Genomic DNA, 26,496 nt, shown 5'->3' with positions numbered 1-26,496 from the left:
CATTGATGAAGCAGCTGAAGATGGTTGCACCTCGGACACTACCCTGAGGAACTCCTGCAGTGAGATCCTGGAGCTGAGATGATTGACCTCCAACAACCACAACCATCTTCCTTTGTGTTAGATATGACTCCAACCAGCGGAGAGTTTTCCCCGATTCCCATTGACTCCAGTTTTGCTAGGGCTCCTTGATGCCTTACTCGGTCAAATGCTGCCTTGATGTCACGGGCAGTCACTCTCACCTCACCTCTTGAGTTTAGCTCTTTTGTCCATGTTTGAACCAAGGTTGTGATGAGGTCAGGAGCTGAGTGGCCCTGGCGGAACCCAAACTGAGCATCCCTGAGCAGGTTATTGCTTGATGGCACTGTTGATGACACCTTCCATCACTTTACTGATGATTGAGAGTAGACTGATGGGGCAATAATTGGCCGGGTTGGACTTGTCCTGCTTTTTGTGTACAGGACATACCTGGGCAATTTTCCATTGCCAGGTAGATGCCAGTGTTGTAGCTGTACTGGAACAGCTTGGCTAGGGGTGCGGCAAGTTCTGGAGCACAGGTCTTCAGTACTATTGTTGGAATATTGTCAGGGCCAATAGCCTTTGCAGTATCCAATGCCTTCAGTCGTTTCTTGATATCAGGCCGGGTGAATCGAATTGGCTGAAGTCTGGCATCTGTGATGCTGGGGACTTCAGGAGGAGGCTGAGATGGATCATCAACTCAGCACTTCTGGCTGAAGATTGTTGCAAATGCTTCAGCCTTATCTTTCGCACTGATGTGCTGGGCTCCCCCATCATTGAGGAGGGGGATATTTGTGGAGCCACCGCCTCCAGTTTGTTGTTTAATTGTCCACCACCATTCACGGCTGGATGTGGCAGGACTGCAGAGCTTAGATCTGATCCGTTGGTTATAGGATCGCTTAGCTCTGTCTATTGCATGCTGCTTACGCAGTTTGGCACTCAAGTGGTCCTCTGTTGTAGCTTCACCAGGTTGACACCTCATTTTGAGGTAAGCATGAAGAAGGTAATGGGATTACTTCCTGATTCAATTAGCCAGATGGATTTTTGTCAATAGCGATGATCAAGAGACATTGCGAGTCATTGGGCCAGCATTTCCCACCCTCCCCCCCCCACCCACCCACCTCCACTGAGAGTGTCTGCTGTGCTTGAAGGAATCCACAAACTTCACAGAAGAGGCTGTTCCAAATAAGGAGCTAGTGACATGACTAACCTGCTGGCAAACCTGTTTTTTTTTTAACTGTGCTTGACACAGAACAGTTTAGAAGGAGACGGCAACTGAACTTCAAGAAGAGAGCATCTCTCTCTCTCTCCCTCGCTCACATGCAAAGTTCCAGGGACCCACAGAAGTAACTTAAGCCTCAAGAGAGAAGGCTCGCGAAACAAGTTTGAAAGTGTGCACTGGGCCCCAACAAGAACTGCAAGACTTAACTTCAATCAAAGACTTTACAACCAATCCAAAACCAGTAACTGAACTCCAGCTATTACTTCAAACCTTTCCCCTTCTTTCTCCTCATCTGTCTCTGTTTAGTAGTTTTAACTGAATTTGAGCTTTAAGGTTAATAAACTTACACCTTTCTTGTTTAAATCTGAGAAAACCTGTCTGGCTGATTTCTTTAGAGAGCAGTGAGCAAGGACTCACAGAGGAGAAGCTGGAAACATGGTGTTTTAAAAATTAAACCCTGTTATGACCAAACCAGGAAAAGGCTGAGAGGGGAGACCTAGACCCCTACCTCACCCGGTCGTAACAGCATGGATTGAGGTCGCAGAAAAGACCATCAGTCGCGGGGTGGTTGCACGGATTTGGTTGCAGTACTGAAAATGGTTCAATGACCTGCGCAGATCTGGCAAAGTGACTGGACCTTGTAATACCAAGCTCGCATTCATGATTGTCACAAAAGGTGCCAATGCAATGTGAGACAAGGTTGAGGACCCTAGTATTGGGCATGACCCGGCAAAATCTTTCGCAGCAAGGCGCATCGTTGCCTCACAACAGATGACCCTGGTCAGGCTGCATTGATTGCTGTGTTACCAATTCTAAATAGCTCTGAGTAGCAAGCCTCCCAGTGATGTGATGCTGGACCTGAAACTGGTTCAAAGACCAGTGACACAGTATATGTTTGTGTTTGCAGGAGAAGCGGGCTCACAATGTCAGGGAGCAGAGATGAACTGGGGCAGCACAGTAGCGCAGTGGTTAGCACCGCAGCCTCACAGCTCCAGGGACCCGGGTTCGATTCTGGGTACTGCCTGTGCAGAATTTGCAAGTTCTCCCTGTGACTGCGTGGGTTTTCGCCGGGTGCTCCGGTTTCCTCCCACAGCCAAAGACTTGCAGGTGATAGGTAAATTGGCCGTTGTAAATTACCCCTAGTGTAGGTAGGTGGTAGGTAATATGGGATTACTGTCGGGTTAGTATAAATGGGTGGTTGTTGGTTGGCACAGACTCGGTGGGCCGAAGGGCCTGTTTCAGTGCTGTATCTCTAAATAAAAATAAACTGGAGGAGGATTGCCACTGCTAGTAGTATTAATGCCACTGGAGGAGAAGGCATTGGATCTTGGAGAGGTCACAGCAGGGCAGCCTGTAGCTGAGGGTGATGCAGGTGTGGAGGCCTCAGGAAGTGAGTTGCTTCATGGAAACGTTATGAAGCGTATTACCTATGGCACACCTGAGGCCAGTATTGAGCGCATGGAGCTCCAGACACATGACAGGCAAAAGGAGTTAGTGGAAAGCGCCATGCCCTAACATCACTCTTGTCTCCCTTGCAGGTCACAAAGCAGAAAAGACATTGGCAAGGAGGCAGTATCTGCTTAAGACCATCATTTCTTGCACACTCTCCACCAGCGCAGGTACCCACTCCCTGGGGCTGCACCTGTCTCTCTCCCTCATTCTCCTCCTCACCAGAGGAGTCAAAACCTGAGTGCATGAGACCCATTGCTAAGTGCTGAGCTCAGTTCTGAAAGCCTCTCAATCCCCTAAATCTCCTTGCATGAGTCGCACCTCAGAGAGTTCCTTCCCATAATCGGCCTCCGACGAGTTCGCCCATTTGTCAGTACCTCTAGCTTCTCCCTCCTATGCTTTATTGCCTCTCACCCTTCCTGTTTATAAAACGCTGTTCACTCAATTGGTTCCAGTTCCAGCCATCACTCATGTACTGCTGAGGTCTTGCCTCCTTATAGCTGGCAAGGCACTGAGTGTCCGTGGATCCCATGCAACCAAACCTCCTGACCCCGCCCTCCGGTAAAATGTGAGAAGCAGCTGAAAATTGCAGTCAATTGACTTTTTAACAGGATTAACTGCCTGCTCGCTGCCACTATGCGCGTTCCTGACTCCTCTGAAATAATTGGCTGCTGGTAGGAGGACACCCCTGCAATTTTACTGGACCCCCAGCCTCCAATCCCATTGCCCTGAGGCTGGTAAAATTCATCCCTTTATGTTCAGTGATGTGCAAATTAGTTTGAGCGGAAACTTGTAAAACTAGCGCAATTTGAGGACAATTTGTGCCCGGATCACCAATTGCAGCTAAAGTGGAAACTCTTGGCCTTTGCATTTATATAGTGACTTCATGACCTCAGGATGTCGAAAAAGCACATCACAGCCAATGAAGTACATTTGAAGGAAAGCTCATTGTTGCAATATGGGGAACTATAGCTGCCAATTTGCACACAAGAGCCCACAAACATTTAAAGTCATGTTGATTTAGGGATAAATATTAGCCAGGACACAGGAGAACTCCCTACTCCAAATAAGGCCATAGGATCTCTTACACCCAGCTGAGAGATGAAGGTGGGGGGGGGGCTCAGAAGGCATCAGTTATGAACAAAAATACACAACCACCTGGACTGTTGTGAAAAAATTGAAATAGTAAACCTAAATTGGATATCCTTCAAAAACTTGTAACTTATTTGTCACTTACTTTAAAATGAAACAGTTATAGCAGATTTCCTCAAAAACACAAAAAAATTGCATCAGTTTGAAATCTGAAACAGAAACACAAAATGCTGCAAATACACCCGACCTGCACAGCGATCTGCTTCCCCCAGGTCTTTCTGCAATGCTGCTGTGTATTTTCAGCATTCTGCTCGCCAGTTGCAATGTCTGGATGTTGCCAGCGGGCTATGATTGGAGCTGCAGTGGAGGCCGCTGCGCTCTAGGGGGCAGTGGCGGCGGAGCTGCGGGGCCTGGACGGTCACTGAGGGCCGGGGGCGGCGCGCTGCCTGTTTCCGGGGTGCCACACTGGGCTGTGCTGGGTGTCCCGTTCCGGGTTTTGATTCCGTTTCCGTAGCGGGAATTGGGCCCCCTCCCGCTATTCGGAGATGGAGTTTCGGCTGTAGCAGCGGAGGGCGATTCAGGGTTCGCCTGCCATCCAGGTAATGTCGCCAAGCCTGGGCTTATTAGAAAGGCTGAGAATGGTGGAGTGAGTCGGCGGGCCAGGGGCTTGACTGGGTGCGAACGCCTCTCTGGGGAGAGCCTCCCCTCAGTTCACAGGGCCAGGCCTGACACCCTGTACTACGGCCCGGCTGAATACGAGAGGACCTGCGATAAGCACCGAACTGGTTACCGACACCTCAGGATCCATAGTCAGCGAATGATAACCTCGGGCAACAGAGTCTGATCGTTCAGGCTTTGCTAGGTGCAGTCAGTTTGCTTCTCTATTCCCAGTGTCTTCGCGGTACGAAACAGTCAGGGCCCTCCTCTCCACAGATGCTGCCCGACCTGCTGAGTATTTCGAGCACTTCCTGTTTTTATTTCAGATTTCCAGCATCTTTGCCTGTGTACCCAATAAAACCTGTATGCTCTGTCACCCTGGTGTGGCCCCCATCCGTGTCCTCTCAAGCCAAGGAGTAGAGTCATAGAGAGATGCAGCACCGAAACAGGCCCTTCGGCCCACTGAGTCCGCACCGACCATCAACCACCCATTTATACTAATCCTACATTAATCCCACCTTCCCCTCTCACATCCCCACCTTCCCTCAATTCTCCTACCACCTACCTACACTAGGGGCAATTTTTACAATGACCAATTTACCTATCAATCCACAAGTCTTTGGCATGTGGGAGGAAACTGGAGCACCCGGAGGAAACCCACACAGTCACAGGGAGAACGTGCAAACTCTGCACAGGCAGTATCCAGAACTGAACCCGGGTCTCTGGAGCTGTGAGGCTGCGGTGCTAGCCACTGCGCCATCTTTCCATTCTCCCCCCCCCCCCCCCCCCCCCAACAACATTCATTACCAGTACTAAATTTCTGAATGCTGCAAGAGAAAACATTCATTTTAACATTTTCAATTAGTAATGGAAAGTAGCAGACATGCCAAGTTTGCCTGGCTACTGCACAAGTAGCACATTAGAAATTAATTGCAAAAAATACAATTTCAAACAATATCTTTATTACCAAAGTAAATATGAACTGAAACATTGATGCTGTTTAAAAAAAAATTGTAGGTACATCCCTTTATAATTTATACAAAACTTGATTTAATAATAGATACTCCCCATCTCCCAAGTCAGCTTCCAAAAGCAGCCTGGTTGAAGGCATGTCTTTGGCCCTACTTTCTGATTCTTATATTGCCTCACAGGGCAGCAACAAAACAAACCGCGTCCATCAGTTATCAGAAACTAGTTTACCCATCAAGTACGTATCTGATTTATTCGTTCATCACCAGATCTAACTGGACCATATCAGGCATATCCAGGTATTGCTCTTCTCTTCCAAAATCTCCTCCTATTCCAGAATCATCCTAGAGGGCAAAGATAACACCAGGCATTTTTTCTACTACCAATTGTTTCCTCAAGCTCCTCACCCTTGCTTTCTGCACTATTACCTCCAGTGAGTACGAAGAGCTCATTTTTTTTTCCACCACCAAGATGGAGATTATCCATTTAACTGCCTCTGCACATGCCCTTTTCTCCCAAGCCTCCAGTTAAACATTGAATCAAAGCCACTGTCTTTGGCCCCTGCCAAAAACTCCCTACCCTACCACAAACTCAGTACTCTTGACATGGATTCCATTCCCTCTCTGGCTACTGTCATGGCTTGAACCAGAGTGTTCACCACTTTGCTATCATATTTGACCTTATAACGCCATATTTTTTCCATCACAAAGACCATGCACTTTCACTGCCATAGCATCACCTGTCTCCACCCCTACCTTAGTCTATCTGTTGCTGAAACCATCATCTACACAGTTGTCTCTCCCCCTCCTCCTAAGAGAAAGGGAACAACTAGTCTAGTTAATTATTTATATAGCACTTTTCATATAGCATTCTCAGGATGTCCCAAAGCATTTTACAACCAATGAGGTACTGCTGAAGTGTCGTCATAATTATATAGGCATATGTGGTAGCCAGTTTGCCTGTAGTAATGTTCCACAAATAAGGATTAAATAGATGGCCATATAATCATCATATGTCATCTCTAAGACTGACTATTTTTACCTGTGTAGCATTGCCTATCTCTGTCCCTGCCTCAGCTCATCTGCTGAAATCCTCATAACGTGGCTTGACTATTCCAATGCACTCTGGTTGGCCTCCCACATTCTACCCTCCATAGATGTCATCCAAACCTCTACTGCCCATGTCCTAACTCACACCAAGTTCTGTTCACTCATCAGCCCTGTGCTCGCTTAACTACATTGGCTCTCTGTTCAGCAATGCCTTGATTTTAAAATTCTCATCCTTGTTTTTGAATCCCTCGCCCCCTCTCTATCTCTGCATTCTCCTCCAGCCCGACAATCCAAGATATCTGTGCTTCTCGAATTCTAGCCTCTTTAGGATCCCTGATTTTAATTGCTCCACCGTTGATGGCCGTGCCGTCAGCTGGCAAGGCTCGCTGCTCTGGAATTCCTTAAACCTCTCTATCTCTCTTTTCTCCTTTAAGATGCTTCTTAAAACCTACCTTTTTGACCAAGCTTTTGTCAGCTGCCCTAATATCTTGTGTGACCTGGTGTCATATTTTGTTTTATAATGCTCCCATGAAACATCTTGGGATATTTTATGATGATGAAGATGCTATTTAAATACTAGTTGTTGTCATCTTTTTAGTAATGTTGATTGAAGGGTAAAGACATGTATCTATATCATGCCTTTCACAAGCTCAGGATGCCCTAAAGCACTTTATTTAAATAGAGCACTTTTGAAGTGCAGTCACTGTTGTAATGTAGTAAATGTTGGCCAGGGCAGCAGAAGAATTGTCCTCCACATCTTTGAATAATATCATGGAATCTTTTAGATCCCCCTAAAGACAGGGCCTTGGTTTAAGGTTCCGTCCAGAAAACAGCTCCTCTGTCAGTGCAGCATTCCCTTCAGCACTGCAATGGAATGTGTGCTCTGGGCTCTGGAGTGCTGCTTCAATCCATAACCTTCTGACTCATGCACTACTACTGAGTCAGAGTATAATGTGTGTGACGATGGAGGAATAATAAGCCTTTGCAGAAGCAAAAAGGCAACGCAGTAGTTGGGAGTGGGAAGAAGCAGGGAAGACAAAAGCAAAGAATTATAGTGTGAAACATTTAATAGTTTTTAAATGTTTTTAAAGCTGCAATTAACACTGCTTTAACATCTTGCTAGAATTGCAGAGAAGGTCCACTTTCTTTCTCAACCATGCAATAACTTTCCTGTTCTAACAAATTGTAAAGTGAAGCTACCTGTCTGCCTTGTGTGTAATATTATCTTTATTCCTCTATTTCCAGTTCTTCCCTGTTTCTTTTTCTGCAGCCTCTGATCCTTTGCAACCTATTGCAGTTCTTCTCTCCACCCTTTCTTAACACCTGATTGACTCAAAGGGTCTAATTTGTTTGTAGGATTCAGTTTCTACGATTTATCAGTTTAGGTAAGTGAAAAGTTCACAAGTATGCTCATCAAAGAGTGTGTGTATATATATCCTGTTATAATTTGTGAAAGAAGGAAGAGCAATGCTATCATTGCAGGAGACATTTTTGTTAGGATTTGGCGGCAGAAAACAATGCTCAGTACATGCAGAAATCAGGTAGTCAGCTGTCTGATCTCAGAGGCCTCTGAGCTCCCTTAGTGCAGCGCACTGAGTCCGGGCACCCTAATTTGAAAATCTGTCTTCGGTGAAGCATGAAACAAAGAATGTTACTGTTTTATTTTGCTTCCCGTGTAATTGGCTGGAATAGGACTCCTGTTGTAATTAGATTACTTTCTACTTGGAGTGGAAATATCAACATTCATTTTCCATTGTTTTAGCTCTTAGTTGAGACGGTGAGCTTCAGGGGGAGTACTTTCTGTCTATTTTCCCTTGTATCATTATCCTCCATCTGGTAGGAGATAGCTTCAATTTACAGCTGCTTGCTTTCTTCTTTGAAGACCCACCAATTTAGGATTTTCACAGGCATCCTGAGCTCTTCTGCTGCCTTGCGTAGAATCATAGATACTGCAGCACAGAAGGAGCCCGTGTCAGTGCTGCTGCTTCAACTGGAGCTGTCTCCTCTGATCCCAGTTCTCTATTATTTTATATTCTTTGAAATATTTATCCACTTCCTTAGTAAATTATGATTTTCTTGCCTTAGTAGCCACTTGTGGTAAAGCATTTCATGTTCTAATATCCCTCGCAAAAAAAATCTCCAGTTTCTCTATTCTAGGAATAACCTTGAGCCGATGCCCCCTTGTTACCACTCAGTGGAAGTATTCTTCCATTATTTGCCCTCCTTTCATAATTTTAAAAACCTCTCTTAAATGCCTTGCTTAACTTTCTGTGCTCTAGTGGGGGAAAGAACTTTCTTTCAGCCTTTCTTCATAATATATTTTACAGAATTGCCTTTGTTCTTTCAAGGGACCTGATCTGGGTAAGAGCAACAGCCAACTAATACTAAAATTTGCCAGCTTTTCGTCCTCTAGATCAGCATCCAGTAAGTTCAAAGCACCTACTTCTAAGAGTGAATAGAGCTTTCTCCTTTAACTACATTGCTCGGGGCATGAATGGGGACCTCAGAAGACAGGCTGGTGATATGTGATATAAAAAACAACTTGAATTTATGTAATGCCTTTATCCCAAGGGGCTTCCCAACAGCAATTATCAAACAAAATGTGATGCCAAGCCACAAGAAAATTCTAAGACAGGTGACCAAAAGCTTGGTCAAAAAATGTAGATTTTAAGAAGCATCTAAAAGGAGATAGAGGTAGCGAGGCAGAAAGACTTAGGAAGGGAATTCAAAGGAAATTAAGTTTTTAATTTTTATTAAATATCTTGTCCTCTTCTCTTCATTCTCCTTTGACTGATTCTTTTATTTGTACTTTCTAAAAGTATTCATTTCATTTCAACTCCAGGAAACAACCAGTTGGCCTGAGAGTTCAATAACTCCTGAAAATTAATCTTTAAATCAGTGGTCGACATGAGAAATCTCACATTAAGCTGAGTTCCATAAAATTACACAGAATTTTGCAACATATTCAGTCCAACAGGTCTGTGCTTGTTTTCATGCTCCACATGAGCTTCATCTCACCCTATCAACATAACCTTTTTATTCCTTTCACCTTTAAAAGTATCTATGCCATTTGTCTCAAATATCCCATGTGGTAGTGAGTTCCACATTCTCACAACTCTCCAAGGAAAGATGTTTCTCCTGAATTCCTTATTGTATTTATTACTAACTAACTTATGTTAATGGCCCCTTACTGTTACTGAATTTAGATGTGCCATTTTGTCAGTTTGATAAAACTGTCTCACCCCAATTAATTCTTGGTGTGACATAGTGAAAGCTTTTTGTGGCAAACAAGGTAGCTTGTAGTGTATCTGCAATTTTATTAAGGCTACATAAATCAGTATGAACTGTATCAAATGATGTGACTTGTAACATCCCTGTTGCATTGGCACAGGTTTTGCATTAAAATGATATTTAGGTGTTCATGAGTGATTAAACACTTAAATGCAAATACATGCAATTTACCACCCTGTTTATTAGGAGTAATCTTTTTAAGTAGATCACTTAAAGTACCAATGATGTATTTCTCTCAAGGTTAGGTCTAAAATTTAAGTTTAAAATTTGCTAAAGTGAGAGTATTTCACTTCAAACCAGAAAGGAAAGTGTTTAACGTTAATGAAAATAAAATGTGTTCGCATTTAAAGAAAGAAAGCAATCAAAGGTGCACGTAATTTGATCATTTGTGCCTGTCTCAGCTGCTCAAAACCTGCCTCTTTGACCAAGCATTTGGTCATGAGTTCTAATATCTCCTTATGTGGCTTGGTGTCAACTTTTGTTTAACACTTCTGTGAAGTACCTTAAGATGTTTTAGTACCTTAAAGACACTGTATAAATGTAAGTTGCTGTTGGTTAGGGTACCTTACATGGCCTCAAGGTTTTGGGCTAGAGAAGGTGAAAATTGGCTCGAGTTCCGACTTCTGATTGCTTCTATTAAGTCCAACGGGACATCAGATGACAATATTAGTATTAGGGGTGGTAACTGGACGAAAAGTCAATGAGGTAGCTTTTCAGGAGACTGCTGAAGAAGGGGACGAGAGCAAGGCAGAGAACCTTGGGGAGGGTGCTCAGAATGTGGGGCTGAAACAACTGAAGGCTTTATAACCGAAGATGAATGGAGAGTAGGGGCAGTGCAGAGGAAGCCAGAATCTGAAGCGAGGCAGTGCAAACAGGAACATGGGAATTTAGGGGATTGCAGACGTATGAATGGTGAGACCATGGAGGGAATTAGGAAGATAGGAAGGAACATAGAAATAGGAGTAGGCCATTCAGCCCATTGAGCTTGCTCTGCCATTCAATATGATCATGGCTGATCATCTACTTCGCTGCCTTTTTCCCTCACTATCCCCATATTCCTTTATGTCATCGATATTTAGAAATCTGTCAGTCTCTGTTTTAAACATACTCGCTGACTAAGCTGCCACAGCCCTCTGGGGTACAGAATTCCAAAACCCTCGAGTAAAGAAATTTCTCCTCATCTCTGTCCTAAGTTGCTTCCCCCTTGTTTTGAAATTGTGTCCCTGGTTCTGGACTCCCCAACCAGGGGAAACATCTTACCTGCATCTACCCTGTCTATCCCTTTAAGTATTTTGTAGGTTTCAATGACATCACCTCTCATTCTTCGAAACTCTAGAGAATACAGGCCCAGCTTCCCCAATCTCTCTTCATTGGACAGTCCCGCCATCCCGGGAACAAGTCTGGTGAACCTTCGTTGCACTCCCTCTGTGGCAATAATATCCTTGCTAAGGTAAGGGACCAAAACTGCACACACTACTCCAGGTGTGGTCTAACCAAGGTTCTATACAACTGAAGCAAGACTTCACTGCTCCTGTTCTCAAATCCTCTTGTGATAAAAGCTAACATACCAGTGGCCTTAATTGCTTGCTGCACCTGCATGTTAGCTTTTAGTGACCTTTGTACATCTACACTTTCTAATCTGTTAACATTTATGAAATACGCTGCACCTCTGTTCCTCCTACCAAAGTGGATAACCTCACATTTGTCCTCATTATATTCCATCTGCCACGTTCTTGCCCGCACGCTATGTCTGTCCAAATCTCCTTGAAGCCACTTTGCATCTTCCTCACAACACACAGTCCCACCTAGTTTTGTGTCATCTGCGAACTTGAAAACATGATATTTGGTTCCCACATCCAAATCATTGATGTATATTGTGAACAGCAGGGGCCCAAGTACTGATCCTTGTGGTAACCCACTAGTCACAGCCTGTTAACGCGAGAATGATCTGTTTATTCCTACTCTCTGTTTTCTGCCTGTTAACCAATCCTTAATCCATGCCTGTATATTATCTCCTATCCCATGTGCTTTAATTTTTCTAACCAGCCTCCTGTGGGGGACTTTATCAAAAGCCTTCTGAAAATCCAAGTATACTACGTCCACCAACTCCCCTTTATCAAATCTGTTCGTAGCATCCTCAAAAACTCCAACAGGTTCGTCAAACTTGAATTGTAGACTAAAACAATGATTTGAAAATCTGTTTGTCAGTAGTTAGGTAGCCAGTGCAGTTTAAGGCTCATATGTACAGAGTGGTCACTTGGATGAGATGAGGTACTAGGGCCCATGCTCCTATGGAGCCATTTTTTTATTCTTTCATGGGATGTGGACATTGCTGGCAAAGCCAGCATTTGTTGCCCATCCCTAATTGTCCTTGCAAATGAGTAGCGTGCTAGGCCATTTCAGAGGGCAATTAAGAGTCAACCACTTGGTTGTGGCTCAGGAGTCGCATGTAGGCCAGAACAGGTAAGGACAGCAGATTTCCTTCCCTAATGGACGTTAGTGAACCAGATAGGATTTTACAGCTATCGATAGTTTCATGACACCATTACTGAGAGTAGCTTTCAATTCCAGATTGTTTACTAATTAATTGAATTTATTAATTAAGTGAATTTAAATTCCACCACCTGTCATGGTGGAATTTGAACCCATGTCCCCAGGGCATTCGCCTGGGCCTCTGGATTACTAGTCCAGTGACATTACCACTATGCCATTCCCCAGCATGAATTGGTATCTTACAGACATGAGAATAACAATACAGAAAAAATTGTACCTAACAACAAATCTTTCTAGAATCTACATGACCTCGAACTCGCTGTCCACAAGGGTAGTGGAAGCAGAAACAATTAATGACTTCAAGAGGAAGTTGGATGGCCACCTGAGTGAAATAGACTTGCAGGGCTACGGGGATCGAGCCAGGGAGTGGGAGGTACTGCATAGTTCCATGGAGAGCCGGTATGGACTCGATGGGCCAAGAGGCCTCCATCTGTGCCAAAAATGACTATGACTCTACAGTTTGGAGACTTAATCCACAGTATTGTAGGACCCTGATATTGTATAGGAAACCTTTTGCTTGCAAGTTACATGAACATTGTGATCATGTTTGCTGTAGGTGCGCTTTAGGGTATTTAAGATTTATAAAATGCTGTACAAGGCACTTTCAACATGTAATGTATGTTGGAATTGCTATACAGGAAATTGAAGTACAGTTGCTTCTTACTCTTATCAATACCCCTCGTAGTTTTAAAGACCTCTATTAAATCTCCCCGTAACGTTCTCTGCTGTAAGGAGAACAATTCCAGCTTCTCTCGCTTCTCTACATCACTGAAGTCCCTCAACACCGGATAGATATGATACTAGTACCAGCATATGTCTGAAGAAGGGCCTAATTTCATAGTGCAATAGACAGCTTCTATAATTCTAAAGTATTCAATGCTGAACACTACAATGAGTCATAGTCATTATGGCACAAAAGGAGGCCATTTGGCCCATGGAGTACAGGCTGGCTCTCTGTAGAGAGATACAGTCAGTCTCATTCCCCCACTCTATCCCAGTAGCCCTGCATGTTTATTTCCCTCAAGTGTCTATCCAGTTTCCTTTTGAAATCATAGATCATCCCCGCTTCCACTACCCTTGTAGGCAGCAAGTTCCAGGTCATTACTACTCGCTACTGAAAAAAGTTCTTCACATTCCACTGCATCTATGTCCCCTGGTCCTTGTACATTCAGCTAATGGCAACAGCTTTTCTTTGTCTACCTTGTCTTATCCCTGTCATAATCTCGTACACCTCAATCAAATCTCCCCTCAACATCCTTTGCTCCAAGGGGAATAACCCCAGCTTCTCCAATCTAACCTTGTAGTAAAATGCCTCATCCCTGGAACCATTCTGGTAAATCTCCTCTGCACCCTCTCAAGGACCTTCACAACCTGCGGCGACCGGAACTGGTCACAATACTCTAGTTGTGACTGAACCAGAGCTTTATAAAGGTTCACCATAATTTCCCTGCTTCTTTACTTTATATGCCTATTTATGAAGCCCAAGATCCCATATGCTTTGCTAACTACTCTCTCAATACGTCTTGCCACCTTCAAGGATCTATGCGCGTGAACCCCCAGTCTCTCTATCCCTGCACACACTTTAGAACTATTAGTCTATATTGCCTCTTACCATCCCTTCTCCCAAAATGCATCACCTCACACTTCTCTATATTAAATTCCATATGCCCCTTGTCTTCTCATTCTGCTAGCCTATCTGTGTCCTATTGCAGTAGATTTGTATCATCGTCATTGTTTGCCAAACCTCCAAGTATGGTATCATCAGCAAATTTTGAAATTTTACTCTACATATCAATATCCAAATCATTTATATACATCAAAAAAGCAGTGGTCCTAGCACGGATCCTTGGGGAACACCGCTCTCTATCATCCTCCAGTCTGGAAAACAACCATTTACCACACTTTGCTGTTTTCTGTCCTGAAGCCAATTCTTTATCCAAGTTGACACTGACCCTCCTATTCCATGAGCCTCAATTTTGTTAACCAGTCTTTTATGCCGTACTTTGTCAAACACTTTTTTAAAAAATCCATATAGACAACATTCTCTGCATTCCTTTCATCAGCCTTCTCTGGTACTTCAAAAAAATCAATTAAATTCATCAAACATGATCTTTTTACAAATCCATGCTGGCTCTCCTTAATTAGCTCAAACGTTTCCAAGTGCCTGTTAATTTTTTCCCTGATTATTGTTTCTAATACTTTACTGCTACTGATGTTAAATTGACTGGCCTCTAGTTACTAGGAATGTCTTAGCACCTTTTCTTGACCAAGGGTGTCACATTTATCACTTTCCAATTCTGTGGCACCTCCCTTGTATCTAAGGAAGATTGGAAGATTATGGCAAGCCCCTCTGCAATCTCCACCTCCACTTCCTTTAGCAACTTGGGATGCAAGCCATTTAGACCAGGTGACTTTTCCACTCTAAGTATAGCCAGCCTTTCCAGTACATCCTGCCTATCAATTTTCATCCCAGCCATTAATTCTACCATCACCACTTCTGCCAAATTCTGTCAGCATCTTCTTCCTTAGTAAACACCGATAGAAAGTGCTTGTTAAATGTTCTAGTCTTGCCCTGTGCTTTGAAGCATATATCACCCTTTTTGTCCCTAATAAGTGCCACTTTCAGTCTGCTTACTATTTATATACAGGTAGAAGATTTTTGGGTTCCCATTTATTATAATTGCCATTCTATTTTCATGTTCTCTCTTTGCCAGTCCTTTTTTCCTCTTCATTCCCCTCTCAACTTACTGTATTTGACCTGGTTCTCAGTTGAAAAATATTCTCAATCGCCCTCTTGGTTAATCAACTTTAATGATTTGAATGTTCCTTGACTTAAAACGTCCTCCTTTTAAATTAAAATTACTGCAACATTGAAAACAGATGCTTTTAAATGAGATCTGATTCAGAGCTTGCAGTGATGTGATGATTGGCAGGCTGGTGCGTGATTGGAACAGAAACAAAATTACAGTTGCATTTAATTAAATACAGCCTTTCCACTTTCATATCTTGAATTACAGATTTAATTTTATTGCTAAAGTTACGTACATAATGTTGACTGCAACAGTTTAACGATGATTAAACAATGACTTTTATAACTGCAGCCTTGTTATTAATATATTTGTAATCACTTGCATTTTTTTTAACTCCCAGAACCCATAGGAAGGAAATAACATTATGTATGCTTCAACCAAGTACAGCAGTCGGGGCCCTACCCTTATTCCCAGGATGAAAACTAAACACCGAATTTATTACATAGCTCTGTTTTCAATTGTATTGCTTGGACTTGTAGCCACAGGAATGTTTCAGTTCTGGCCACATACAATCGAATCTACCAATGAGTGGACAGTTGAAAAGCGCAGCATTAACGATGTTCCTGAAGTCAAGCTATCTGAAGACAGTCCTATTCCTGAACGAGGGGACTTGAGCTGTAGAATGCACACTTGCTTTGATGTATACCGTTGTGGGTATAACCCCAAGAACAGAATAAAAGTCTATATCTATCCACTGAAAAAGTATGTTGATGAGTATGGCACTGTGCTCAGTAACACCATCTCCAAAGAATATAATGAATTGTTGACTGCCATTTCAGAAAGTGATTTCTACACAGATGATCTTAACAGGGCATGTTTGTTTATTCCGTCCATTGATGTTCTTAATCAGAATAACCTCAGGATAAAGGAAACGGCGCAGGCATTGGCCCAGTTATCCAGGTATGTTGCAAAGAGTTCATTTTGTTTTGTTGTATCTTCCTGTTAATCTGGAAAATAATTAAGCTCTGTTTGCATTTCTATGCCAGATGAAAATATACAGTCCTAGAGTTCTGATAATTTTCAGCTGTTATGAGATATGTTGCATATTGCAGTTTTGAAATCATACTCACTTCCCATAGACGCAGCAAAATTGAACTGCTTATTTTTTTTTTGAAGAGCTCATAAACTACACAGTCACCACTTATAATTTATGAATAGTCAAAATTCATTGAACAAGTCATCAAATATGAAAAGGTAACAAAGTGAGGGGAAGGAAGTAGTGATTAGGAGGCTTAAAATTTGGGTTTTAAAATCCTGGAAGTTGCAGGGAGAAAGGCTGATTGAAAGATCTGTATAGAGTTCCATGGTTTTGTAATTCTGGGAAAGAATGCGTTTGAGCAGGATACAGTAGAGTTTCAATTATGACATTGAAGATACTGGGAGTAGGTGTGTAGAGGATGGTATATTTGCAGATTAGGAGGGGCAAAAGAAGAAAGTTGATATTTAGAATATTAAGAGACAGATGATATGGTTAGAATAGTGAGACACTGCAAAGGGTTTGGATCTTAGAGGTGTAAGAGGGTTCACCTAATGGACAATAAGCTTTTCCTCTTAACCCGCCCAAGATGTGTGAGGAAGGTGTTTGAAAATCCTTCACAGATACAGAAACAGTATTTTTGTCCAGGGTAGACTTGGGCCTTATAGAGTTACTGGAGGAAGATATGTTTACCACAAAAGAGGAAACTGAGCTTCTCAAAGGTTTAGTCTTTTGACATGGGTTAGCAATTGCTTGGGGACGGAAAGTAGGCATAAAGGGTATAGAACATAGAACAGTACAGCACAGTACAGGCCCTTTGACCCACGATGTTGTGCTGAACCTTTAACCTACTCTAAGATCAAACTACCTACATACCCTTCATTCTACTATCATCCATGTACCTATCCAAGAGTCGCTTAAATGTCCCTAATGTATCTGCTTCTACTACCACTGCTGGCAGTGCATTCCACGCACCCACCACTCTCTGTGTAAAGAACCTACCTCTGACATCTCCCCGAAATCTTCCTCCTATCACCTTAAAATTATGCCCCCTGGTGATAGCCCTTTCCGCCCTGGGAAAAAGTCTCTGGCTATCCACTCTATCTATGCCTCTCATCATCTTGTACCCCTCTATCAAGTCATCTCTCATCCTTCTTGGCTCCAATGAGAAAAGCCCTAGCTCCCTCAACCTTTCTTCGTAAGACATGCCCTCCAGTCCAGGCAGCATCCTGGTAAATCTCCTCTGCACCCTCTCTAAAGCTTCCACATCCTTCCTATAATGAGGCGACCAGAACTGAACACAATATTCCAAGTGTGGTCCAACCAGGGTCTTATAGAGCTGCAGCATAACCTCGCGGCTCTTAAACGCAATCCCCCTGTTAATGAAAGCCAACACACAATACGCCTTCTTAACAACCCTATCAACTTGGGTGGCAACTTTGAGCGATCTATGGACATGGACCCCAAGATCTCTCTGTTCCTCCACACTGCCAAGAATCCTGTCTTTAAGCCTGTATTCTGCATTCAAATTCGACCTTCCAAAATGAATCACTTCACACTTTTCCAGGTTGAACTCCATCTGCCACTTCTCAGCCCAGCTCTGCATCCTGTCAATGTCCCGTTGCAACCTACAACAGCCTTCCACACTATCCACAACTCCAGCAATCTTCGTGTCATCGGCTAACTTGCTAACCCAGCCTTCCACTTCCTCATTCAAGTCATTTATAAAAATCACAAAGAGCAGAGGTCCCAGAACAGATCCCTGCAGAACACCACTGGTCACCAAGCTCCAGGCTGAATACTTTCCATCTGCCATCCTCTGTCTTCTATGGGCCAGCCAATTTTGTATCCAGACAGCCAACTTTCCCTGAATCCCATGCCTCCTTACTTTCTGAATGAGCCTACCATGGGGAACCTTATCAAACGCCTTGCTAAAATCCATATACACCACATCCACTGCTCTTCCTTCATCAATGTGTTTTGTCACATCTTCAAAGAATTCAGTAATGCTTGTGAGGCATGACCTGCCCCTCACAAAGCCATGCTGACTGTCTCTAATCAAACCATGCTTTTCCAAATAATCATAAATCCTGTCTCAGAATCCTCTCCAATAATTTGCCCACTACCGACGTAAGACTGACTGGTCTATAATTCCCAGGGTTATCCCTATTCTCTTTCTTGAACAAGGGAATAACAGAGTTGAGGTACAGATCAGCCATGGTCTAATTGAATGGCAGAACAAGCTTGCGGGGCTTAATGGTTCACTCTTTTTCCTGTTCAGCAAGAGGAGAGGACACGATACTTTCATTTGAGATCAGAGGGGATGATTAGGCCCAGAATACCGCGAGATAAAGAAAGACCAGAGGCGATGTTTGGACTTGCAGCAAAACTGCTCTAAAGAAAGTCGCAGATGACAACATCAGTGGCTATGGCGCATTATCCTTTTTCAGCCTTCTTGTGTCTCTGCAGCCTTTGACATGGTGGCCTATGGCAACACCCCAGCACTTCTGCTCCATGGGTCAGCCCCATGGGATTGCCCTCACTTGATTTCAGTCTTATCTATCAAATTATAGCCAGCGCATCTCGGATGCACTTCTCCTTAACCTTATTTTAACGTCCTCCCAAAAGATCAACTATGCTGACTGCTGTCCTAACCTCCTTAATGGCAAGTTTGGAATGAAACATCTTCATTTTTCATAAATCCCATATTTCACAATGTTTTTCCTATAACTTGAAAATATATGTACAATGCAGATGAATTTTTCTGTAAGTGTTCTCCCTTTACTCCCTTATCATAAATTGATTAAAGTAATCTTTTGCTGAAAGAAATGTCTATGATGTACTTTATATTTTCAAAGATAAGATGCTACCCTTTAATCTATAGCAAAATTTTACATTAACTTCTTTCCCTTGGTTGTAAAAACCTTACTTAGAGAATCCCTGCATGTATTGAAACCCTTCTGAAGATAGAACTTTTCTCTGCTTGTATTGACACCCTCCTGAAAATGTTGAACACGGCTTTGCCTTGTGCTAGCCTGTACCCACCCCACTCCCATATTGATACACCCCATCTTAACTTCAGAAAGACATTGGTCAACTATTCTGATGCATATCATTGCAGAAAGCATACAGCAACAGAAATGAAGTTGTAATAAGTCAAGAAGTACAGGAAATATGTAAAATACAGAAATCTTGAGACACTGGACCACTTGTGATCTCATTATGGAGTCTGGTTTGAAAACCTATAATCTAGACTTGCACAAATCCAAGAAGTGCAAGCAACTAATAGACTAATTCACTTTTAAACAAACTGATTTCATGCCTGTTGATGCGGTTGTATGATTTGGCAGTTCTTCTAGCACAATAGAGTGCATGATATTATGGCTGCCTGCGGGATGACTGATTCAGCTGCACTTACAGGCCAGTTTAAATGGTGTACTGCTGCCATATGGATTTGTTAACAACTGGAAAGGTGCAGCAGACTGAAGCAAAGGGGGCAATTCTAACCTAGATAACTGTGCATGTGCAATTTTCCTGCTCTGGCTTCTGCTATGTGGTTCCTGCAGCACCCGGGACAAAACGTCACTAAGCATCAAGTGGATGAGTGTTCCTTTCTTCAAACAAATTCTACTTTATGGACTGGAAACACATCTAACCCAGTGTTCTATAGACAAATTACTCCTTTAGTATTTTGTGATACTATTGTGGAATCACAATCCCAGTTTTGAATCCCAAACTTTCGAGATGTGAACTTCCCAAATTGGTTACCATTCACACAAGAGGTAGTAGATAAGACCTCAACCAGTGTTGCATTGAAGGTATTTGGTTGAAATTGTGTGAAATAGTTACTGGATGATTCTGTTCCAGTGAGGGAATATCTGTCCAGTTAGGTGGTCATTTCCTGACAACTGCATAGCTGAGATTATTCGCAATGTCATAAACCTCCAATGCTCGAGTATCTCAGCCATCTTGCTGCCCTTTTTGAACATATTTATTTGTCTTAAAAAAGCTTTAAAAAGTATAGTTGTGCAAATAGTTTACGTTTTTTCTGTTAAACTTGACTGTCTTAAAACATTGTACAGTTTGTATTCTAAAAGGTATATGTCTTTACCATTTTTAGATGGGATAGAGGGACAAACCACTTGCTGTTTAATATGCTTCCAGGAGGTCCTCCTGATTATAATACTGCACTCGATGTTCCACGTGACAGGTAATTTTGAAGTCCTACATCCAAAAATTGCTTCCCCTCCTCCGAGTACTCCTGTTAATCTCTGTGCTAAGCAAATCAGACCGGCTGTTTGTTAAAGAGGCAAAAGTGTCACTTGTTCGTGGGCAGGGTAGGTAACATTTTTATTGTAGAATAGTTAACTTTGTATTGGTCTGCAGGGCGGGCTAGTGAAACTCCCATCTGTATGAGGCAAATCCATGGAGTTACTCCAGTTTACCCTCATCTGATTCAGCAAGCATTGCTGTACTACAAGCCAACCTTTTCAATTAATGAATGCTGGATTACTGGATTAACGTCTGAAATTTATGAACTTGTTGCCTGTGTGTGCAGAAAGTGAATTGAGAATTGCTTTGTGCTAGATATAATTTAAAATGCTTCGGTAGAAACTGAGAGTCTGGCTGATCAGGTACCTCATGTAGAGGTGATGAGTCTTGGTGATGCATACTATAATGCTAGCATCTAACCCAACCATGTGTGTAATTTGACACTGTTAAGGATTATCTATTGGGTTTTAAAACCTCTTCACACCATAAAAATGCATAATTACTATAAATGTTCAATGCGTTGTCAAACTCTGCTAACCTTTTTCATGTATTAAAATTTTTACTGAGGTATGTTTTTGTATTTCATCAGATTAAATTATCCTTGTTCCTCTTGCAGATATTAGTTTTTAGTGTATTTTGGCATATAGCTAGTGGCACAATTTCAAACCCATCAGTGCTTCCAACCTGTGGCCTCTGGTTTAGATGGTAAGGCTGTTTCAACTTTCTGCAGCCAATAGCGTGCACTAAAATGTTATAACGCACTTTTTAAACTGTGTAAACCTTAAATTGATTGTGCAGCTGCCATTTTTATTCTTTTGGAAGGAGGGTGTAACTTTGAAATGTAATGTAAAGAGATTGTTAAAGTTTTACCACCAATGGTTCCATGTTTAGTTGCAGCACCCTTTTTTTAATAGCAATAATGTTATCGAATCAAAGCAGCTTTATGAACTCTACATGAAAGTGATTCAACAGTGTTTGATCATTTTATAAGATAGATAAGCATTTTGGGGAGACTGCAGTGTAGTTAGACATTTAAACTGACTTCTTAAAAAGTTAAGTTGGTTTTTGTGTTGCCCTTGACTCTTTTAAACATTTTGACCCGAATTTTGTGGTAGGAATAAGTGTGAGGCTGTCAGCGCTCACGCTTATTAAGGAGTAAATCAGACAGCAACTTCTGGTGCCCACACATGCGCAGTTAAACATAGTAATCAGGAAGTTGTTGTTTTATTTTCCCTGCTCCTCCCCAAGCTCCACCAAGAGGCTCTGCATTCAATTACATTAACATCATGGAATTGTGGTACTCACCCACTAGATACCCACTTAAACTCCCCAGCAAAAGTTAGTGCTTTCCCATTCAAGTGTAAGTGAATTGTTAACAGTAATTAGTATTGATAAGTATTAATTGCTGCCAAGCAACCCCTCTGGCATTAAAAAATTACTTCTACAAGTGCAGAGTCTCATTCCGTCAGTTCTGAATTGTTGGAGATTTTAGAAAAATTTTAAAATAATTTACTTTTTCTTTCTCTTTCTTTTATCTCTCTCTTTGATCGCGGCTTTATTTCCCTCTCTGTTTCATTTGCTGTACATGATTTTACATTGAATTAAATATTCTAAGTTACAATACCTGGTTTAGACTAATCATGCCTCAGTAAGGATTCTTCAATCCGATTGATTGCAAGACCTGTTGTTGCTTGCCCTGATCGCACAGGCCTTAGATTCCCTGTAGAGGGTGCCATGCTGCAGTAGACTCCCGATGACCATAAGTTGCCGCACAAAAACCCACGCAGTCTGTGGGCAGCTGTAAGCATAATGAACTGCGAACGCCATTTGTTTGGTGTTGACCACAAGATCTGAGCTATTATTTTGAACAGTTTTTTGGTGTTTGGGTAATTTTGCTGTAATCCACAAGAGGGCAGCAAACTACAGCTTAGAAATCTTAACTAAGCAATAGTGCAAATATTCTACAATAATGGTATAAGAAATACCTTTTGTATGACTACAGTGGGAAAATAATGGGTACCTAGTAATGAGTTACAGATACATGACTGAGGGATTTGGATGACAGAGGTCACAAGCAAAGCTTGTTAAACTTACCATCTGATTTCTCATATTAGATCGCAGACTTTATTTTGCTCTCTGTTATCTTTATAGTACAGTTAATGCAACTTAAAAATAGTTACTGCTTTTCAGGTTATTTTAAGAGTGTGTTGGTGTTTGATGAGGCGCAGAATAATATTCACAGAAGTGGAGTAATATGCAATCCTTTGCAACATCAGTGTAATTATAAGCAGATTCCAAAGACGTATTTATTTTTGACCTCTTGTGCAAGTATAAGACTACCCCTTCCTCTTTCTTTGCTCATTGGTCCATAACCAATATGTATTTAAAAGTTAAACTAGAAGCATTTACATCCAGACATTGGTTCATGTGTGTGATTACAAGAGAAATCTAGATTTTATAACTATTTCTTTTTGCCAGTTTTTTTTACTTTTCTCATCTCTGTTTTTTCTCTTAACACTTGTTAATCAGTGTATTTGTTCTTCAAGTTTGTGTAAGGTTCTTCTATTAGACTTTTAATAAATACTGCTGATTTGCACCTAAAAATGCCTGTTGGACTCTGGATTAACCGAAGAAACATTTGCATTGTTTATTCCATAGATAAAATACGGCAGATATGTGTCAAACAAAACTTATTCCAGCATAGATTTTTAGTGAGCTGGTCGGTTAAGGAGCAGATGAGACGGTGTGTAAAACAGACTGACTAATGATTCTAACAAGTGTTATTAAAAGAGACCATTATAAGTGGACTACAGGTATCAGGATATGCATTGACTTGTGTATGTTTTTTTGTCTGCACAATATAGTCCATACTTTCATTTTTTTAGCATGGGTGAGAAATACTGGTTCAGGTGCACATGCATGCCAGTTTTACCTTAATTAACCTTCCTCCTCTCGAATTAAGTTCATGTAACTAACTTGGTTCTTCATACCAAGTAAATCAGCAGCCTGGTTACTCCTTTAAAGCAAGAAACACTTGGATTTATATAGCACTTCAGGGTGTCCCAAAGTGCTTTACCTTCAATGAAGTACTTTTGAAGTGTAGTTATTGTTATAATGTAAGAAACACAGTAACCATTTTGCAGCCTGCAAGGTCCTGCAAACAGTAAGGTGATAATGAGCAGAAAGTCTGTTTTAATAATGTTGGTTCAGGGTTTAATATTGGCCAGGACATGAAGGACAGAATCCCTCCCTGGTCAGTAGGTTAAAGAAGAGTCTAAGAGTCTGTTCCAGCAATATTGATGACTTGATGTATCTCACCAGGCATCCACTGCTGAATTTCTACTAGTATTCTGGATATAGAACTTTTTTCTGTGGAATTTTTGCTTTCCATATTTGAGATTGTGCATCTAGTTTTACAGTTCACATTCCAAAATTTACTATACCAGAAGTAGCTTATAAATTGTGTCTTATTTATATGCAGGTCCATTATACACCCTAATGAAAGGATTGCTCCTGCTGATTAATAGAAATTGGAAGTCCCTAATATTTGGTAGTTTACATGTGTGGTTAATTGCACAGTAGAAATAGCAAATAAGCATAATGTTATTTTATTGACCAAGAAATCATGAAATTTCTAGTGGATAACTGGCAATATATCAATTGTAATGTGGGTAATGTGCGTTCAATTGTAAATTAAAGCAATCTTTTTGTGACTCAGTTGGTAGCACTCTTGCCTCTGAGTCACAAGGTTCTGGATTCAAGTCCCACGCCAGTATATGACCACAAAAATCAAGGCTGACACTTGAGAGATGTAGTGAGAGAGTGCTGCACTGTTGAATGTGCTGACTTTTGGATGAGATGTTAAACTGAGGCCCTGTCTGCGTTCTCAGGTGGATGTGAAAGAACCTGTGGCACTATTTGAAAAAAGAGCAGGGGAGTTATCTATAGTGTCCTGTCTAATATTTATCCCTCAATGTGCATTGCAAAAAACAGATTATCTGATCATTGTCACATTGCTGTTTGTGGGATCTTGCTGAATGCAAATTGACTGCCGTGTTTCCAGCATTACAACAGTGAGTGATGGCATCCATTCTTCTCGGGAGACGATGTATTGCACCAAGGGTGTATATTGCCTCTGAATTGAACAGCGTCTGTTGTGGCTGTAGAGGCCGACTCATGAGTGGTAATCCATTCCACAGTTGGCACAGATGAATGGTATTGGCCCGAGGTCGATTGATTTTCTTTTCCCTTCCGCCAGGCGCTCTTTTCTGCCATTTGGTTGTTTCCTTTGTCCTCTGCTTTTTTCATGCCCTTCCTGATTGCTTGTCTCCGGGCAACTCCGATCTCGGTCAACCTGAGGTCTCGCCCTTGTACCGCAGACGTGGGCGTCCTGTTGGTCTTATGCCGATAGCAAGCCCACCATAGAGCATGTCTTTGGGGTACAGCCATCATCCATTCGGCTCACATGTCCCAGCCACCGGCGTTGCTGCTGGCTCAAGAGGGTAAATATGCTGGGGAACCCTGCACACTGGTGTACTTCTGTATTCAGCACCCTGTCCTGCCAGGAGGTACGAACATATGAATTAGGAACAGGAGTTGACCACTCAGCCCCTCAAGCCTCCTCTGCCATTCAACAAGATCATGGCTGATCTGATTGTAACCTCAACTCCACATTCCCACCTACTCCCAATAACCTTTCACCTCCTTGCTTATCAAGCATCTTATCTACCTCTGCCTTTAAAATATACAAAGACTCTGCTTCCACTGCCCTTTGAGGAAGAGAGTTCCAAAGACTCAGGACCCTCTGAGAGAGAAGATTTCTCCTCATCTCTGTCTTAAATGGGCGACCCCTTATTTTTAAACAGTGAACCCCTAGTTCTAGATTCCCCCACAAGAGGAAACATCCTTTCCACATCCACCCTGTCAAGACCGCCCAGAATCTTATATGTTTCAATCAAGTTGCCTCTTACTCTTCTAAACTCCAGCAGATACAAGTCGAGCATGTCTAACCTTTTATCATAAGACAAACCCACCCATTCCAGGTTTTAGTCTAGTCAACCTTCTCTGAACTGCTTCCAGTGCATTTACATCCTTCCTTAAATAAGGAGACCAATATTGTACACAGTTCTCTAGATGTGGTCTCACCAATGCCTGTATCACGGAAGCGTAACCTCCCTTTTTGTATTCAATTCCCCTCGCAATAAACCATAGCATTCTATTAGCTTTCCTAATTACTTGCTGTACCTGCACACTAACCTTTAGTGATTTATGCACTAGGACATCCAGATCCCTCTGCAATCTCTCACCATTTAGATAATATGCTACTTTTTATTCTTCCTGTCAAAATGGACAATTTCACATTTTCCCACGTTATACTCCGTTTGCCAGATCTTTGTCCACTTACTTAACCTATCTATATCCCTTTGTAGCCTCCTTATGCCCTCTTCACAACTAACTTTCCCACCTATCTTTGTGTCATCAGCAAATTTAGCAACCATACCTTCGGTCCCTTAATCCAAGTAATTTATATAAAATGTTGAGGCCTCAGCACTGCTCCCTCTGGCACACCACTCGTTACATCTTGCCAACCAGAAAATGACCCATTTATGCCTACTCTCTATTTCCTCTTAGCTAGCCAATCTTCTGTCCATGCCAATATGTTACCCCCCCCCCCCCCCCCCCCCCCCGCCCATACCATGAGCTTATATTTTCTGCAATCACCTTATCACATGCCTTCTGGAAATCAAAGTACAGTGCATCCATTGGTTCCCCTTTATCCATAGCATGTTACTTCTTCAAAGAACTCCAATAAATTTGTTAAACATGATTTCCCTTTCACAAGACCATGTTGACTCTGCCTGATTACCTTCAATTTTTCGAAGTGTCCTGCTATAACGTCTTTAATAATAGCTTCTAACAGATATTAAGTTTCCTGCTTTCTATCTCCCTCCCTTTTTGAATAAAGGAGTTACATTGGCCATTTTCCAATCTAATGGAACCTTCCCCAAATCTAGGGAATTTTGGAAAATTAAGCTAACCAATCAACTATCTCACTAGCTACTTCTTTTAAGACCCTAAGAGGGTGTCCGTCAGAACCCGGGGACTTGTCAGCCCTCAGCTCCAACAATTTGTTCAGTATTG

At 42.1% G+C, this 26,496-nt stretch overlaps 1 protein-coding gene across 3 annotated transcripts in view; it reads left to right on the top strand.

Annotated features, from left to right (window-relative positions):
• Positions 1 to 4,172: 4,172 nt before the first annotated feature.
• Positions 4,173 to 26,496, top strand: part of ext2 (exostosin glycosyltransferase 2) — a 231,496-nt gene continuing 209,172 nt past the window's right edge. The window contains exons 1-3 of one of the 3 annotated variants that reach the window (XM_068046472.1): positions 4,173 to 4,377; positions 15,448 to 16,007; positions 20,204 to 20,293. In XM_068046472.1, coding sequence (XP_067902573.1) covers positions 15,472 to 16,007; positions 20,204 to 20,293 — 626 coding nt within the window. In that variant the 5' untranslated portion in view covers positions 4,173 to 4,377; positions 15,448 to 15,471. Of the gene's footprint in view, positions 4,378 to 4,448; positions 4,641 to 15,447; positions 16,008 to 20,203; positions 20,294 to 26,496 lie in introns of those variants that run through there. The other 2 variants (XM_068046470.1, XM_068046471.1) reach the window with 2 other exon arrangements.

Source organism: Heterodontus francisci, chromosome 14, assembly GCF_036365525.1.
Source record: "Heterodontus francisci isolate sHetFra1 chromosome 14, sHetFra1.hap1, whole genome shotgun sequence".
Lineage (NCBI taxonomy): Eukaryota > Metazoa > Chordata > Chondrichthyes > Heterodontiformes > Heterodontidae > Heterodontus > Heterodontus francisci.
The sequence above is the reverse complement of the archived record's forward strand: the minus strand, read 5'-3'. Positions and strand labels throughout refer to the sequence as shown.